The sequence below is a fragment of the Anopheles bellator genome, chromosome 1 (genome assembly GCF_943735745.2).
Source record: "Anopheles bellator chromosome 1, idAnoBellAS_SP24_06.2, whole genome shotgun sequence".
Taxonomy (NCBI): Eukaryota; Metazoa; Arthropoda; class Insecta; order Diptera; family Culicidae; genus Anopheles; species Anopheles bellator.
The window spans coordinates 32,519,376-32,537,700 of NC_071285.1; the positions used below are offsets into that span (position 1 = coordinate 32,519,376).

An 18,325-nucleotide genomic window follows, 5' to 3' on the forward strand; every position below is an offset into this window, starting at 1 on the left:
ATAATTTCTCCCCATCTAGACATTTACCTTTCTAGTTTATTTAGTTCAATGAAATCACACGATTCACTACTTTTATTTTGTTACTAGATGCGTTGTCAGTGAGAGACAGAATAGTATATTTGAGGATGGTATTCAACTTCATCGTTATAAATGACTTGTTGCCACGATACTTGAGTTGTCGAAGCAGTGATCCAGCAATCATCCATCTAAATAGCCATAACTGATGACGCGCTGGTGGTATCAGAATCCGATATTTCTCGAATTCGCTTCTCAAAATTAGTTTTTGATATAGACGTATCAAATTTCTAACTTGATGCCGACATAAATCAAATATGCAGCCACACTTACAGAATGTAATAGACACTGCGTTGTACACGTTAGATAAGGATTTTAGAACTTAGCTAGAACTCTTTCTAGACATAAGTAATGTATGCGAAGAAGAATAATTGCTATGCTTATGCCATGAAGTTTTTACTATGCCTATGGCTGATGCCAGGCGGTATCATTCAATGTGAAATTTCTTGAATGGAGCGTTCTTCAACGGAACGTCAACAGATTCTAATCATGGTGAAACTGGGATATTGTGTATAAGTGCGGAGAGATTAGTTATAGTATTTGACGGATTCCTGTCATGCAATACGTGCACAATGGTGCGACGATTAACCGAACGGAGCACGTCAGAGTTGGATCTGGGCAATCTGCCAACATGCAGTAAATTCCATGAACATACATTCTACATTCTAAGGCGAACATACTTTGATGGCGCCTAAAGTCTGTATACTATTGTATTATTCTTTCTGTACAGAAACCCAGTTGTATAGACTGGATCCCTAAGTAAGCATTATATATTAATCGCCGAAGAAATTTAACCTTCATTCACTGCCCCTTCTTCCAGGGAGCAACCTTCAGTCGATGTCCGCGTATATGACTCACTGCCTTCTGTCGATAGGACAGGTCTGTTGTGTGGCCGTACGTCGAGGCAAGTTGATTAGTGCAAAATCACAATGTGGGCAGCAGGTATACCTAAGGATAGTTTATAAGGGTCAAGGCTAAAAGCGTTCCCTTGTTCTTCCACTAAAACGGAGTATAAGAAAGTCAGGGTTCTCGATTTATTTAGGTACCAGGTTCGTTAACGAAATTCAAAGAACTGAGTGCGTCATCGATGTAAATATATAAAAGCGAAAAGTTCACAAAGCTTTTGATTTTATCGATCATTATTTCGGCATACGAAAAGTTCTATCAAGACCGAGTAATCTGACGACCGCTGCTTTTAACTATTGTTACCTTCCCGATGTATCAATTGGCAACATGGATAAATTGTGTCCGTTTGGTGATGCGTTATTGTTTAGAAAATAACCGCCTGGTATGTGTTGCCGGAATGGTAAAGTTCAACTTCCACTATTACGTGAGCTTCCAGGACCACTTCGATCATATGTTAATGAACTAATGATGACGTCATTCGGAGCAACAAAATGTTTTAACGAAGTTTGTATACCCACCTTAATAAAAAGGACATGTTATCAGCAACTCGATCCACTTCTGCTCCCGGGGGAAGATTCAAAGTTCTTTCCAATTTATTTTATGGTGTACTAACGTGTATTTGTGTCAGATCTGTTCAATATGAATCTAGATTTAAGTTAGTTGGTTGAGTTATTGGGTCGCATGATATAAACACTTTAAATATTTCTTCTTATTTTTCGGGAATATACGAGGTCTGTTAATTACTTTCATAGACTGTTGCTGTTACTTGTTTATTTCCCAGTTTTTTTTTCTCATTTGCTATTTTTTCCGCCCAAATACTTCCTTTCTGTAGTTTCCGCTTCATGCAAATCTTCCAGTGCTAATGGTCATCTTCCGACAAGCTTTTCAATAACTGCGCCGAATTTTACTTTGCGTCCTTCAATGACTCGTGGTGGTTCCTTTCAAGCAGGATTTGATTTTTGAGAACAGATAGAGTCACAGGGTGCTAAGTATTTACCAGACTTAGTACCCTGTGTCTGGTGAAGTCCCTAAGTCTGGTGAATACTTCGCAACCTGTAACTTCTACCATAATATAAGGCGGGTTTTCCATAACTGTAACCTGGTTTTTGGCCAAGTAGTCCTTGACAGACTGGGCGTTGGGAGTCGACCGCTTGCCTTGATGTAGAACACAGGAATCCTCTTTCTACATCTCGAGTCACTTTTTGTCTCACTGTTCCTTTATTAAAATCCACGACCCTCAACAACGGGCCTAATAATAAAAAGATGGGATTTTCTTGTAGGGGTGGGGAACGAATGGAGACTTATTTCGGTCGTTATATGAATATTCAACTCACTTTTTGAAGCCACCGGTCGCTCGGAGTGCTTGTAATCTTCAACGTCTTCCCTCCCCTCCTTAATTCGTTTGAGCCACTGAAAAACTGTGGCACGAGACAGGAAATCATCCCAGTAAACCCTCTGCAGAGTTTCATAATAAAGTTATAGCAAAAACAGCTTTCATTCACTCTTTATACAATATTTTATCCAACATTTTTTTCCACGCGAGTAAAATTTTCATCTTCCTAACTCGACGATCGCAACGAATCTGTTGTGCACAGGAGTATAAATATTTTAATGTGAGGTCAGGGGATACACGAGAACATTTTCGCGACATTTCAATTTCCGCGAGATATCTGATTTTCGATTTTTTTTGTGGCGTTAGGTTGCCAAACATGTCAATGACTAGTCATGTCAGATCCGGGCGTTTGTAACGGATTGTTTCGCGCATCTTTCAGGTAATATTCTTTATTGGTCGTTCTTTCGTTTGGCAACAACTCATGGTGCACGACTCTGCAATCAAAGAAAACAGTAAGCAAAACTGTTCACATTCGATCAAACTTGACTTTTCGACGTTCTTCTTTGCCCTCTGAGAAAATTTTGAACCACCGATAAGCGCTGCTTCTGAACCACCGAATAGCTTCACCATAAGCCACAGTCAACATGTTTAATGGGTTCGGGCTCTTAATTTCGTTTTTGACACAAAATTTGATAAAGATTACTTGCCATGAGAAAAATCGACGATGAGCCAAGCCACAGTAAAACAGCTGTCAAAAATTGACCGATTACTTAAATCGGCCGTTATCGTTTTTTACTTTTTACCGTTTTTGTAAAGACGCTTTTCATGCTATCTTTTACTTTACCGCCTTTCCGCGAGACATCTCGAAAAGCTTTGCGAATTTTGTACTGCCTGTATCTCTACAAATAGTTTTTGTTTTTTGCCGCGGAGTTTTACAGCAAGATATGCTGTAGACATTGAAGTCGACTGTCTGCAGCCGCTGCTAGCACTTTTAATACATAATGGAAAACATATCGGAGCGAAAGTCCAAGACAAAGAAAAAAAACTCGTTTTGCCTGCATTCAGTGATTTACAGATGAGGATTTTCCTAAAATACGGGGAACCGTTTCTACTTTAATTTTGCGTTTATTTTCGATTGCATTATGCTCTCAGGAGTTGTTGTTGCGTAATGGATCTTAGCTTGAAAAGATGCACGACAAAGAAAACATTTATTGCTCACCAGTTGTGTCAATTCATGGACAGTTGGAAAACCAGGAGGGTCTTGGTCTGCTCCAAAGACAATGTTAATCTCTGACATCGGTGAGCGTTACCGGCTCCTCTGTTCGCCGAGGCCACAAAACCACTCATTATGAACCACTAAAACATTTGTGGAAGTGTGCATGCATATTCCATTCATTATATAAATGTTGAGACGTTTAGGTTTAGTTTAATCAACAAGTGGCATCCGAAAAAGCCATGTCGCAATTCTATAACATAAAATTAAGCACTTTCTGTTTAGGGTGAACATTTACAGTCGTTCCGATGTTTCAAAGGCTCAACCACTGCAAACAAATACTTTCTTCTATCTTCTTCTGCTCGTATTCGGCTGCAACCGCTGAGCGGTCTTGGCCTTCAACTTAGACAATGTTAATCTCTGTTGATTTCTGTAACGGTGTGTTGTTACTGCGGGGGTTGTGTGCCCCGCGCCAAACCCCCTGTCACGCCGATATCGGGAATCACAAGTATGGCCAGCTACGTGACAACCGGTCGCGGAATTCGAACCCATGGCTGCGTGACAACGGCGAGCGTTACCGACTGCCCTATGATCGGGAGGCTCTAAACTAAACGAATAAGATTGGTGAATAGTTGCCACAACAAAATAAAACAATCTTGTCTTTTGTGCACTAAAGTGCAACTTAGACTCAGCAAGTGTAGCGTACATTTTTAATTAAACTCTCTTACTTTGTCAACAACAGCGACAGCAAGTGTCTCATTTTCCATATTTGTGAAATAAATCTTGAAACGTGCGAAGAACATTGTCACGGTTTTATACACAACTTATTTACGTGTTTACCCTGTGTGTCTTTACGTGTTTTACCCTGTGTGCTGCCCTTCGTATTGACCGCTCCAAACTAATATGATTTTTGTCATATCTTTCAGCCGAAGATGACACGAACGGCGAAGCGTCGACCTGTGGCCGCATTCTGATATTCCTATCCTGGGTACTCGTCGTTCTGACGATGCCATTCAGTCTCCTCGTATGCTTTAAGGTAACAATATACAAAGCACTGTAGAACCGCATTCCCCTTTTTATTTTTCCAGTGTCGCTGTTACCAGCGTACTATAGAGGTCCACAGTGTATCTGCAGAAAAGCAAAATTTGAATGTTTTGGGTTTTAAGCCACTACATTTTATCTCTCTCAGACAAACACGCACTTACACGCAATTTCAAAAGCATTCGTTCCAAATCTTTTGTTCGGATCTATTGGATGTGAGAACGATAAAAAAAATTGACCAAAAGATAAAGAAAGTAGTGGCCAAGCGGGAAAAGCGCATAGTTACGTTTAATTTGATATAGTTATATTTAAATATATAATATTAGGTTGGCTAAACAGTATTTGCTTCATATATTCACCGTGCTGTTGGAAAATTTGTTGCTGTTTTAGGTAGCTTCGTAATGCCTCTGTTGTAGAAATCTCGGCTGTTATTGGCGAAACACTCGAGCAATCCATTTTAACAATTCTTTCTTGATCTCACTTCCTTATCACTAAGGAAGTTTTGAAATGCGCAAAAAGGTGATAATCGCTTGGTGCAAGGTATAGATTATGCGGTGTATGCATTAAAACTTCCCAACCAAGCTTCCGGACTTTCTAGCGAGTCACTAAAGACGTGCATAAAATTTCGTTGTACTGATACAACACCTTTTCTGTTGGCCAATTCTGGCCGTTTCTAGTCGATCGATAGCTTCAAACGGTGCAGTTGTTGACAGTAGCGATCTGAATACAGTGTTTGGCCACTCGGAAGCAACTCATAACAAACTGTCGTATGTATCAAATTTCTTGTCGCAGTGCAAATTTCGCAGTACCCATCCATTTAAGAAATGGATCGATTTCATTCCGTTTGGCTAAAATTACGCAGATCGAAATTCGATTCATCACGTTTATGTGTTAATAAATGTGGCACCCAAACATCGAGCTTCTTGGTAAATCCAGCTTTGCGCAAATCACTTAAAAGTGATGGTTGATCTATAGCTCTTCACCATTTTCGACGACGGGTCTGCCTCTGCGAGGTGCATCTTCAACATAAAAAATAACTAAATAAATTAAAAAAATCTTGGTTCACGTTTCGTTCTCGTTCCGTTCACAGGTCGTGCAAGAATACGAGCGTGCTGTTATTTTTCGACTGGGTCGCCTAATGCAAGGAGGCGCCAAAGGACCAGGTAAGTTAGACCAAGCTTTTGCGCAATACTTCGGCATGTTGCATATAAGTTGAATTATTAAACAACATATTGTTTCCTATTTCTTTCTTTTGTTTCTTCTTCGTGTTTCTTTTTCTGATTCCTTTCCTTTATTGTATGTATTTTTTTTTTAATATCCCACGTTTTATTTTTTAGGTATTTTCTTCATACTGCCATGCATAGATGCCTACGCGCGCGTTGACTTGCGCACACGTACCTATGACGTACCACCACAGGAGGTAATTTTTCTATATGTCTGATAATTGGAAGCATAGCACAACTACTGAACTGCTGTTCTTCCTGATTTTAGAAGATCTTACAAGTATAACGAATAACATAACTCTATACATATTCAAAATGATGATTCTAATCTATTATGTCGGCATTTTTACTTCTTGTGATTTTTGCTTTCGTAAATTTCGTACCTTGTGCGGGTTCGTTCCTGACAATAAAAGGTCTTGACGAAAGACAGCGTAACCGTCTCGGTAGATGCCGTGGTGTACTATCGTGTCTCGAACGCTACCGTTTCGATTGCGAATGTTGAGAATGCACATCACTCGACGCGACTCCTGGCGCAGACCACGCTTCGGAACACGATGGGTACCCGGCATCTGCACGAAATCCTCAGCGAGCGAATGACAATCTCTGGAAGCATGCAACTCTCGCTCGACGAGGCCACAGAGGCGTGGGGAATCAAAGTGGAGCGTGTAGAGATGTAAGTATGGATTGGTCTTAACAGAGAAGTTTCTGGGAGTCGTAAGAGTGTGGGTGAAGACATTTCCTTGATTTAAATATTAGAACGTCAACTACGAGTGTATAGGATTGTGTTAATCATTCGTTCCTTTGTGCTTTTAATTCAAATACAGCAAGGACGTACGCCTTCCGGTGCAGTTGCAAAGGGCGATGGCCGCGGAAGCAGAAGCGGCACGAGAGGCGCGCGCTAAAGTGATTGCGGCTGAAGGTGAACAGAAGGCATCTCGTGCGCTAAGAGAAGCCTCGGAAGTGATCGGTGACTCGCCAGCAGCCCTACAACTCCGGTACCTTCAGACACTCAATACGATCTCGGCCGAGAAGAACTCCACTATCGTGTTCCCATTACCGATCGACATACTGACATACTTCATGAAATCGAAGGAAGCTTTCGCTGCCAACACGTAAACACAATCGATACAACATGTAAGTTTCGAGACATACCCGAGTAGTTTATAGGGCATTTATACTTTTAGTACAAGAAAGCGAAACTATTCCATTTTAAAACGCTACGTGACGATTTAAATTACTTTCATTTTTCGGCTGGTATTTTTTCAATTCCTCATCCATCATCGTATTTTATAAAAAAACGATCTGTTTCATCAAATCGATTTCCTCTTTGGGGACGGACAATGCCGTAGGTATACTTGTACTTTCTACAACTGTTTTTCGTAACCTTAAACAACAACATGAGACGTATTTTTTACGGTATTTCTTATTCCGTATTCCATAATCTATCAACGAAATTAGCTTCATTATTATGAATTTCATCGTTGCATCGTTGCATTGGCATTTTCTCCAATGCTAGAAGTTTTACCCCGACCCTACTCGGTTCTTTCTTTATACTTATACTAAAACTACTAACTATGAATTGCTATTTTCAATACAATACATATGTTATATCTATAACAAACAAATATATATTTTTTTATCACGTTCTTTTGGATAAACTCAACAGAAATCAGAATACTGAAGTTTGAAAATGAAAAACAAAACACAAAATTCGTAGCCCAATCATAATTTGTTTTTCAATAAAGTATGATTGTGACAAAATATGATAAAGTAGCCAACTGAATACAACAGACAAACATACTAAATCAGGATGGAATAAAGAAGTGTTAGAAAATGTGAACGGTGTTAAATTGTGAAATTAGTTTTGCTCTTCATATAACAAGCTTAAAAACAGGAGCTCAAAAAGAACTAACGGTGACCTCTAGTAGTTAAATGTCGTTCAACAAAGAACTGACATTGACATTTTCTTTAGTTTTGAGCAAAGAGCAAAGAAACGGAACATATTACGACAATAGTATCGACGTTCAGATTCAAAAGTTGTTTCCCCAATTTGCTGGTAATAAGTAAAAGTGTTGATAAGATTGAACTTTATTTATAGAGCTTTTTAAAAATTGTTGTAAATTGTCATATAATCTTTTTTGACATCTTTTCCGATTGGTCCACGAAATATAGAAGGTGACGATGATTTACGCAAGAGAGAAGTTGTTTTGGCTTGCTATGCATAGGATGTTTTCTTATTTCCAGTGATATTAAAACCAACATTGGTCATACGGACTTAAATATCGTCAGCTAATTCTATTATCCTTCTTCTATTCTACGTCTTCACATATCTCGCTCACTCACGGTGTGGAAAACCAATCTCGGTTATCGTCGCTGGCTTTTCCCACCTCAATGTCTAATATCAAAATATGTGCCGTTGGACTTTGTAAAATTGGAGGCTACGGTCAGCCTTTATTTTTTGAACTTTCGTTCGTAGCCATTTTTAAAATTTATTCTATGGCTCATCTGGTCAAACTTGGTGTCTCATAAGACGGGACACTGCGGGAATCCCGAGAGACTTGTAAACCACTCATTTAGATTCTCCATGCTATGTCCGCCAGTGTTTCAGATTCGTTCGTAGCCGTTAATGGAAGGTTTGATATTGGGTTATGCAAAGAGTTCAAACTTTTTCGCTTAAGAATCGTGGTGAAAGGCAAAGGCAAAAGCTTTTAAGTAAAAAGGTTGGGCAAGTTGGTAATTTTTAAGAATTTCCGCTTACTTCGATTTTGTCCTCCGAGTCTAAATTTATTATAGAATGAATATTTTAGGTCTTCCGAATAACTCTGTCCGTTTCAATTACTGTCCGTTTAAATTACCATCAAAATGATTGTACAATTTTATTTTATGTAAATACGGTACGGTAAAAAAATATTTGTTACCTGTTACCTGTTAGCCGGCTTAACGAACTTTGTTACGCTCAAACATGATTTTGATATGTTGAATGATTGATGATCATTTCAAATATATTTCATGACATTAAAGAAATTATTACATTTCCTACACGCTACGAGAAGATATTTTTGTAGGGAAGTTATTGCATCTCTCAAACGCACGTACTTCTTGACTTCGTTTAGTCATTTCAAGTTCAGTTTCAATTTGGACATTCCTGTTGACCACACACACAGCTGGAACAATCGACGATATAACAACAAATGATTACTAGATATCAAACGGTACCAGAAGTAGATCGTTTGGTTAACCGTCTTTGATTGGAGCACTTTTAAAATAAGCTATCGGAGAGCAATAAGCAATTCCTCCTTATTTTTCGCTCAGTTTTGTCGTTTAACCGTTTAGTAGGATAATTCCTCGCAAGAACTTTGCTCAAGGACTTTGTAATTGAGACAACGTGTTGTTTGTCAACAATCTGCTGCACATATTGGCAAATTACAAAAAGCAATTTAATAAATAATGCCAACACTGATTACGTAATCATCATGGTAAGCCTCAATTCAGTATAAGTAATTGTTTTGGACAATACAATATATACATTTGTAAACCAGGAATTGTATTGAAATGTGGGACATAATTGCCGCTTAGAACAGGTATTGAAAAACTGGAATGAAATCTTCGTGGCATGGGTATCATTGAAATGCACCGAGCAAACCGAATACATTTGGAACCATATGGTAAACGAATATTGGTTGTATATCAATGCATTGTTGATAAATAGGTAGAAACTCGCCAAAACCCCCAATTGAACGCAACCATTAAAACGAGCTTAACTCTGAACAAAAGAATTTATGGAACATTTAAGAACCAATTAACTGATTACAGAACAAACAACGGGGTCTTTTAAAACTGTTGTTATATCGTAAATGTCCAATGATGTAAATGATTTTAAAGATTGCTTATACTTTCCGAGTCAGATGCGGGTGTTACCACCTACTAAGACTCCTACCTATAGTTTTCTTTTAATATTGATTGATCTTTGAAATAATCCCACAGAAGAAGACACAAAAACACGGGTGGCTAATTTTGTCTTTAAAGACAATTACTCCGAAACGGACAGAATATTCTGATAGACCTAGAAAAAATGTTTGGGAGGAAAATTATGAAGAAAAAACAGGGACCCAGTTTCGAGTTACTGGTAAACATGTCACTACGGACTGTTATGGTTTCAGAAAGATAGTCCATTGAGTTGAGAAACTATATCGAAGAAAAAGGAAGGGAGGGATGAAAGAGGAAAGGAAAATCAGGGAGAGGAAAATGCAAAACGAAAGGAATGAAAATTGAACGATTGATTTATGGTAATTTTTATTTCTTACACAGCACGACCGACCTTATTTGCTTGTCTAGAACGAGTTAAAAAAAATTTGTTGTTCAGATTTTTTTTTGAATCGGAATGTCGTTAAAAATGGTATGAAAAAAATATCGCTCGGAATTTTTGGAAGGAATAATTTTTAATTTCTGAAAGTTGAATATTTTCAAAAGTCAAATAAAAAATTAAGTAAAGTGTGAAATATTCGAAAGCGTTGAAATGATAGCTGATTATGTACGACAAAGAGCCCCATCAAAGAAAAGAAATCATCAAATCAAAGCGGTAAATCATACCATTCAATCCAACCAAAACACTTGATAAATTAAAGTAAAAACGCCACAGAGTTGGTGTCACTTTTTATTTATTTTGTACATTTTCTTTGCTACTCAGTAGAATACAAACATGAACTATTTATTCGTACTGATTTGCCGTATGGAATATATTCAAACGCATGTTTGTTGAGCAAAACTGCTTGAACCGTACAATACGATCTTTTATGTTCACTTTAAAATTATTTGGTTTTCTATGTTCCAGCACAATATATGGCAGGTGTTTACCTTTCAGAGTACGATTTTAGGTAGTAACGTGATTCAATTGACGTTACACTGTTGTGTACAAGATCATTTGATTTATAATGCCCCTTTCAATGTTGATTGATGAATTCTTAAAAATCTGTCTGTTTGATAGAAATCACAAATTTCTGCGTACAATGAACGTGCACTCTACACATCAATGAACTTAAGTCTTAAAATCTACATGCATATAATGACCAACAAATCAAAAGAACAAAACTCGTTGAAAGTGATATAAGCTTTAAGATGGAGGTAAAAGAAAACACACTGATGACAACTAGGAAACTATATTAGCCAGATAATAAAAAGTTCATTATTAAAGGCAACTGGGTAAAGAAACACGAATGCAGATAAGATTCAGGAAAGATGTACAGTAAAAGCTCATTTCAGCGTAGGGTAAAAAAGAACATAAAAAAATTCTCATGAAATTCAAAGAAATACGGTTCTTTTTCTATGTGAAAGTATCTCATATATTTTAACGATTCTCAATAAAATCTCAGAATCGTTGGCTACCGTGAAGTGTGGAGTGAGAGAGAAACACGAAAAAAATAATAAGACGAGAGAAAGACGCAAGCAAACAAACTTTATCAGTGTTGTCAAGTATTGCCGCATTAAACGAACCAAAGATAAATTCTATTTAAGATGCTGAAAAACACAGACGAAAAGTTTTGGTAAAGAAGTTGTAAAACAAACAGACAAAATGATAGTATAACGAGCCATTTAAACGCATTAGTTATTTAATTGCTACATTGTTAACATGTACCGTGATTACCGAAAATTATAACGTAGCAAAGAAAACAAAACGTTTATATAAACAAATATTTTTCATTTGTATAACTTTCCAGTCGTTGTTCAAAATACACACTTTTACTATAGCTGTGTTCAATACAGCTTCACAACTCTGTCCAGATGTTCTTCTCGCTGCCACGAGCATTCTATCACTCGAAAGTGTCAAAAATCGAAAGTAAAAGGAATTTATTCTACACTATATTGCGAATTTAGATACGGGCCTAGTTAAGAGTCAACAAGTGAAGTAAAATAGGAAAACACTAACCCGAACCTATTAGGGTAGATGTATTTACTGAAAATGGGCATCCGTATTTTGTCCACTTACTCTTCCCATTAAATCATTTGTTTCCTCCATAACCACTAGCATTCTAACCATTGGCTACGACACCGTTTTCGCATGTTCTTCTTTAACTATCACATGTTTGTCTGACCACGAAGTAATGTCTGAAAGGAATAAAGCAGAAACGGAAATCAAAGTAGAACTATGAAACTTTAACTATTTCAAACATTGCAAAAGCCAGAAAATTAACACAATATGAATAGAATTGGCCGTGGGTACATGAATGAAAGAAGGTTCCAAAGTGACATCGCTGTCAAGTATTTTTAAATATTCCTGTTCATCATCGCACACCGAGTTTGAAATCACATGCATTTGTCTTACTGTGTGGAGCATAAAAACTAGGTCAAGTTTAGTGCGAAATGTATGCGAAGTGCGAATTGCACAGTTCAACACAGCACAACACAACCACAATGTCATGTCAAATAGCATTCAAATCGTGACAAAATCAAAGAAAAGTAAATAAACCGATTCATAAGAAATATTTCTTTTTAAGAAAAAACAGGTTTACCTTGTTGCTTAAAGAAGTTGTTTGCAATCTGCTGTCACCAATCTGTACTGTATACTGTAGTGTATAGTGTTGAAATATCCGAAACAATGTTTATTTTATTAGCGTTTATTTTGATGTCCAAAGAACTGTCTGTCCACTTTTTTTAATTCTATTCCATAAACTCATGGACTTAACAAATCTACGTTTGATGTACGGTCGTTTCGTGTGTACTTCATTATCGGTGTTCGTTTTGTACTGTACTGTTGGTCTATTTATGATTGTCTATTCTCTATTGTTGATGTTTTGTGGTTGCTGATGATGGTCGAGTGGGATGTACAGCGCCTCTGTACTGTCCGTGCGGTGGCTCCACTAAGTTTACAACGAAAACAGAATACAACAAACAAAAGAGCAGAAATCAAAAATAATCATTATTAAGTTCACACACCCAATAATTAATCAATAATTATTTGTATTTTTATTTATAGCAGTTGAGACATAATTAAACCCTCGCCCAGATCCACCCAATCACGATCTGATGGAGAAATGACTTCCTTTTATACCTGTAGAGCAGAATTTCACATTTGCTTTTTCGGCGTTCCTGCTGTCTTTCGTTCAGTTCATGTGACACCCATTTTCCAATGTTCTCGATCATTCCCAGGGCCAGGAACGTATTGAAACAGATTTAGCGGATCCGCGAATTATTGTTTGCGATTGCGTTTCAGTTTCGTCCACAAGTTCTTCAAAAGTCAAAATCGGCATGTTTTAATTTTGTAAACCGCTTATAGCACTTCGATCTTCCAAAAGCATGATCACCGTAAGCTTCGACCAGCATTTGATGCGATTCTATAGCAGTTTTCTTCAACAGGTAGCAGCAAAACAATGATCCCCGCAAAACTTCATTTTTTGGCCCTTTTCTGCCTGAAATGCCTGTGCCTTGTATGTCGTCATGGTCTCACCTCTTCAAAGATAAGGTGCAAACCAAATTACTTTTATTTCGACGGGAAATCATTTGCCTAATGTCAAAACGTAATGTAAAGGTGACTTTGCCAAAAAGGCATAATTAGGAAGACCAAAATGACAGCAAGAGCAATCTGTCATGTGGGCATTAATGAAACATCGAGTAGCTCAAAAGGCACCGCGTAATTTGACGGAATTTACCAAGAACACCGAAAAAGCCTGGTCCACAATAACACCAGATGATTTTAGGAATAACTTATCATTTGGCAACATTCTCTAGGAGCAATGTTATTTATGTTATGTTTATTTTCTCTCATCTCGTGTTGCGATGGTCGAAGCCGAAGCTTGGACCCAACTTTTATAATCGCAGTAGTCACTGGCATCTGAGACTCTGTCCAAAATTGAATAAATCCTCTTAGCGTCGTCCGAGAGGTAGATGCCCAGATTGACTGAATGCAGATGAACAAACAAAGAACAGCATTAATCAACGATATAGACATGAAGATAAAACATGAGAGAACTTTTGGTCTGATGATTTTTTTTTTCTTAATTGTATTCCTAGTATGGTGTACCAATACAAAATTCTCATAAAAAAGTGCCTCATAAAAAAACAGTTTACACTGCTATAGGAAATTATTTGTTTCCTGCGAAATACCAATGGAATTCAAACAAAATATTCCGTAAGTAAATAGTAAAAATGTCTTGTAAAATAAAAAGTTAAAATTAACAACATCAACACCTCCTGACCATCCTGATCACCGTCCACCAACACATGCGTCTCAGTAGAAGAACCACCAATCCTCAGACACCACCTCCGATACACTACTATCGAAATGCCTAATCAATAAATTGTGGAATGAAATCGCACTCTGATTGTGGTTGTTATACCGAAAACCACGCATTTTTACGTCGTGCATTATTGAATGAAACCATGTGCTTTAGTCATCTTGACATCAAACGCATAATTCTATTTTGTACATAATAGTCTTCATATATTTTCAAGTATTTTGTTCTGTTTCAAGTTTCAAGTATTTTGTTCAGTTTTTCCAAGTTTACAGGTTCAGAATCTTTGGAATTAGTTGAATATTTATTGTAGAATAAAACTAAGTTCATCATATTTCGAATGCTCGTTTTCTTTACCGTCAAATGTGTATGGAGAACAACTAAGGCACTCGCTCGATTAGTCTGAGAAATGACAAGCTTCATCAACAGATTGTGAAAAATTCACGAAATGTGAAAAATGAAATGTTAAATCAATGTATGTGACTGGTATGGGTTGTGGGTGATCCGTGTTTCCCTCCGACCATTAATGCTTTCTTGTCACCATTATTTGTTGTTGGTACAAGGTTGCTGTACGTAATCGAGGCAAAAGCCTCGATTATCTACATCAGTTGGAGCTTCGATCGAGTCGGAGTGAAATGCCAACCGGAAAGGACGAATCGTCGATACAATGGTCCGCTCCACAGAACTAACCTCCGCGTTAAGCGTCCCGCCACAGATTTTATCCTCGCATGTGCTGGCCATCGGTAGCCGGTCCGCGATCTTGGCGCATGGTATCAACAGCCAATCGTTAGTACATGAGTTCGGTGTTCCTTGGCTTCCACCGCCCACCATTGCCTGTACAATAGTGTTCGAATTTCCAGACAAGGTAAATGTTCGCGATCGATTCGCCGTTATTCCCGGACAGGCCGTATATTGAATACTGCAAAAGTTACGTTCCGTTCGGATGCAAATGCTGTAGTCTTGGTTCGATAGCTGACGCCCATTGACCTGGTCGAAATTGAAGCTCCTCACGCGTCCACTAACCCCTGTGTGGTACTGCAGACAGCCCTGATCTGCTTTTGCTATCGCTGTACAGGGGATCTGAGATATCCGAACTCGCCAGGAACGCGGGAAACTCGGACCACTGGTAATGACCGTCAGTATAATGGGGTTGCTCTGTCCCATTCCAGCATCAATGTACACTGGTGAGAAGAGTTAGAAAGCCTCATTTCTTCGATCTTTTTAACGAGCGTGCTTTTAAATCTTTCCGAACTTACTATGCTCAGCAGTGGCGCTTCCACAAATCGTTGGAGCCGGACTTCCGCCAGACACTAGGAACTGATCCGTACTGCAGATGTGGTTCACTATCTCTGGTCCGTTTAGCAAGAAATGATCAAAGTCCAGCCGAATCTGGCAAATATCCGGATGCATTTTCAACACAGTCAACTGGCAGCTTCCGGTTCCATCTGTACTGTCCGGATGATTTGGGTTGACAAAGTACGTTCCATTCTCTCGCGCTACACCTCCGCAGGATGCTATAACTGAGAAGTTCGCCAGTAAACATTTTTATTAGTATAGAAGTCTTTTCAGATCTTGTAAACGATCGATCGAAATCTTACAGATACAGCACGTCCCATAACCGCCGGCGCAAGGACCTGCCGGAAGCCCGCCCCGTAGAACGCAATCGTTGTTAGGTTGACAGGATCCGTACTCACCGGAAGCAGCCGAACATAGTCCTGTGCCCCACTGGAAGACTGTAAATATTGGTAAAACTACGAAACGGATATGGGTAAAGTTGGTTTAGTGCTACTGGATGTGGTTCGACCTATTGATAAAAGTATGCACAGTTATTCGTGATAATATCACCACTTATCAGAATCGATTAGGAAACTATATAAAAACTGGAATTGAAGGTTCAAGGTGACGCATTAGCTCTGCTCTTCCTATAGTTACTTTTAGATCGACATTGCAAATCAAATGAAATCAATGCTTCCAAAGAGACCCTTAAAGGTATGTCTCCCATGATCTAAGACCTGTATGGTCTTATGTCTTACGGCCGCTATACGCCTCCTCGATCATGGGGGCGAACGGGTTTACCTTGAGACATGCTGCCTGATTACCACCTCGCTACCTGTTCATTGATGGCACGATGGATGAACCGATCACCGAAGCACCGGAAATAGATGGTATCCTGAATATCGCGGTTCAGACAGCCTCAGACAGTCTTTCACAAGCTCTATCAGATGCTGATCGGTCTGATAATTTGCTTCAGCTAGTGGACACGTCAAAGACTAGTTATGCTGCCGAAACCGGCCATACACTATCACTGTCGCAAAAGTAAGTGAGCGCTTTTTGTTGGATTATCTTCTCCAGAATCCTCAATTCCATGAATGACTCGAACCATCGCAATCGCAACTCATCAAGTTACCTTATGGAAAAAGAAATTAAACTCTACGTGACTGAAAAGCGAGAAATTATGATGCGAATACGTTGAAATTTTTTGTGCGGTTTTACGGAAACGCACTGTTAAGAGTTGATAAACCGGGGTTATTGAGATTCTTATAAACCACATGATATTTTTAATGCCGGTGAAACGAGTTTACAAAATTTTGCTCATTGCAAATCGAACATCATTAGGTATCATTAAACGTTTAAGCAAAGTGCAATAGCAATTAAAACCTAAAGGAAATTGATATTCACGTGTTAAAAGCAAGGTTGTTTCAGTGAATTTTCACATTCGTTTCAAATTACAGGGTCTCATGAAATATTTCCCTACTGCATTAGAAAAGCTCCGAGCGTCCTCGTCCATTTCGGAAGCACCACTTATGCGCTCCATTCGAAACATATGACATTATCACATGCCATTTGAATATTCTACATTCAATATCTTGACTTGGTGAATAGTGAATAGTCCATATCTTGGGTGAGTAGCATAAATAACATCTAAAAACACTGAAATCAATATTCTGAACATAATATGAACTAAAGAAGCGAAGTAGTAGTTAAAGAGTTAGTAGTAGTAAAGTAGTAGTTACACTCAATCTTCGCGGCATTTTCGGATTATATCATTTCCAAGCATTTCAATTCTTTTTCGTCCGCATTATTCGTCTGACAATTTAAAATTAAAGCCGCTTTGATTTGTCATTGTTGTTTCTAAATTGCATCGATAAATATTATCACGCAACATTTTTTTAGTTTAAGCACTATTTAGATTTATGATGTGATAACGTACTCACGTAATCGTAATTTCGCACATAGTAAGCAAAAATAAGCACAGCAATAAATTTTATAATCTTACACCGTGTATCACGTTGATTCGTGATGTGCCTGCCTGCTAAAGCCATCTCCGCACGAAATTCCTTGTTCACATTTGCCAACGCACCATAACATACTAAACTGATCGTTATTTGCACCAGGCTCAATAAGTAAAGTTTGTTCCAAAAACTGTTCGACAAGCGATATTGCGCTGCTCGCGACAACACACTGCACTTCAAACCTCCAGGCGAAATAGTTTGTTGGTGGATTTTCACAACGTCATAATTTTGTTTATCGAGCATTTTTGCCAAAAGAAAAAAGGGAACTGGCTAATACATACGTTCCTTTTGCTATGATTTTATTCGTTTTCTAGCCTTCACAATTTCTGCGATCTGGACACCACAAACGACAGCACGCGAATCTACGACAGAGCAAGGCATCCAGTTTTATTTATAGTTTTTTAGATTAGCTCCCACCCAACTTCGTTACATATCGCTGCAGATTGTTCATCAACAGCTTAGCTGGGAAGTGAACTGTAGACGTGCAGCGTCGTTTCAATATTGTTCATTTTCCCGAATTACAAACGATTGTAAATATTAAAAAATTGTATGAGAGACAAGTTTTAATCAGCGGAAAAATTACTTGTGGCATGTCAACACTGTCATTGCATGAACATAATTGCTGCCAAAAAAATTTAAAATAAAATGTCCGAACAGAAAGATGAACACAAATTACTTTATTAATTAATTACTTTAATTACTTCTCAAATTTTGTTCTAAAATCGCAAATATTAGTGCATAGTGCGAATGCGAATTTCTTTCGTTAACAATCTTGAACTCATGAATATGGCCTAGTCCGCCAAGTCTAAGATAAAATAAAATCTTGAAATCGAAACAATGTTATCGAAATGTCTTGTTTCATAATTACCTCAGGCGGTTCGAAAAAAGTTCAAGAGCATAATGCTCTGGTTATGTTATTTAAGCAATGTTTATGTCATTTAAGCCTCACAAGCAATGCCTTTTGCCTATCGTAAAACCAATATTTGCATACAAATAGGCAAGCTAACAAAATCTTT

General features: G+C 38.2%; 2 protein-coding genes across 2 annotated transcripts in view; one reads left to right on the top strand and one right to left on the bottom strand.

Moving 5' to 3' along the window:
* LOC131215443 (band 7 protein AGAP004871) overlaps positions 1-6,907 on the top strand; it is a 29,170-nt gene extending 22,263 nt beyond the window's left edge. The window contains exons 3-7 of the mRNA XM_058209831.1: positions 4,454-4,563; positions 5,659-5,731; positions 5,906-5,988; positions 6,205-6,464; positions 6,616-6,907. Of these exons, the coding sequence (XP_058065814.1) occupies positions 4,454-4,563; positions 5,659-5,731; positions 5,906-5,988; positions 6,205-6,464; positions 6,616-6,907 (818 nt within the window). The remainder of the gene's footprint in view (positions 1-4,453; positions 4,564-5,658; positions 5,732-5,905; positions 5,989-6,204; positions 6,465-6,615) is intronic.
* Positions 6,908-14,540: 7,633 nt separating this feature from the next.
* Positions 14,541-17,552, bottom strand: LOC131215444 (uncharacterized). The gene is made up of 4 exons (XM_058209832.1): positions 17,294-17,552; positions 15,615-15,767; positions 15,273-15,536; positions 14,541-15,197 (listed from the first exon to the last, which is right to left on the bottom strand). The coding sequence occupies exons 1-4, from the start codon at positions 17,550-17,552 to the stop codon at positions 14,560-14,562; spliced, it is 1,314 nt and encodes a 437-aa protein (XP_058065815.1). The 3' UTR covers positions 14,541-14,559.
* Positions 17,553-18,325: the final 773 nt, after the last annotated feature.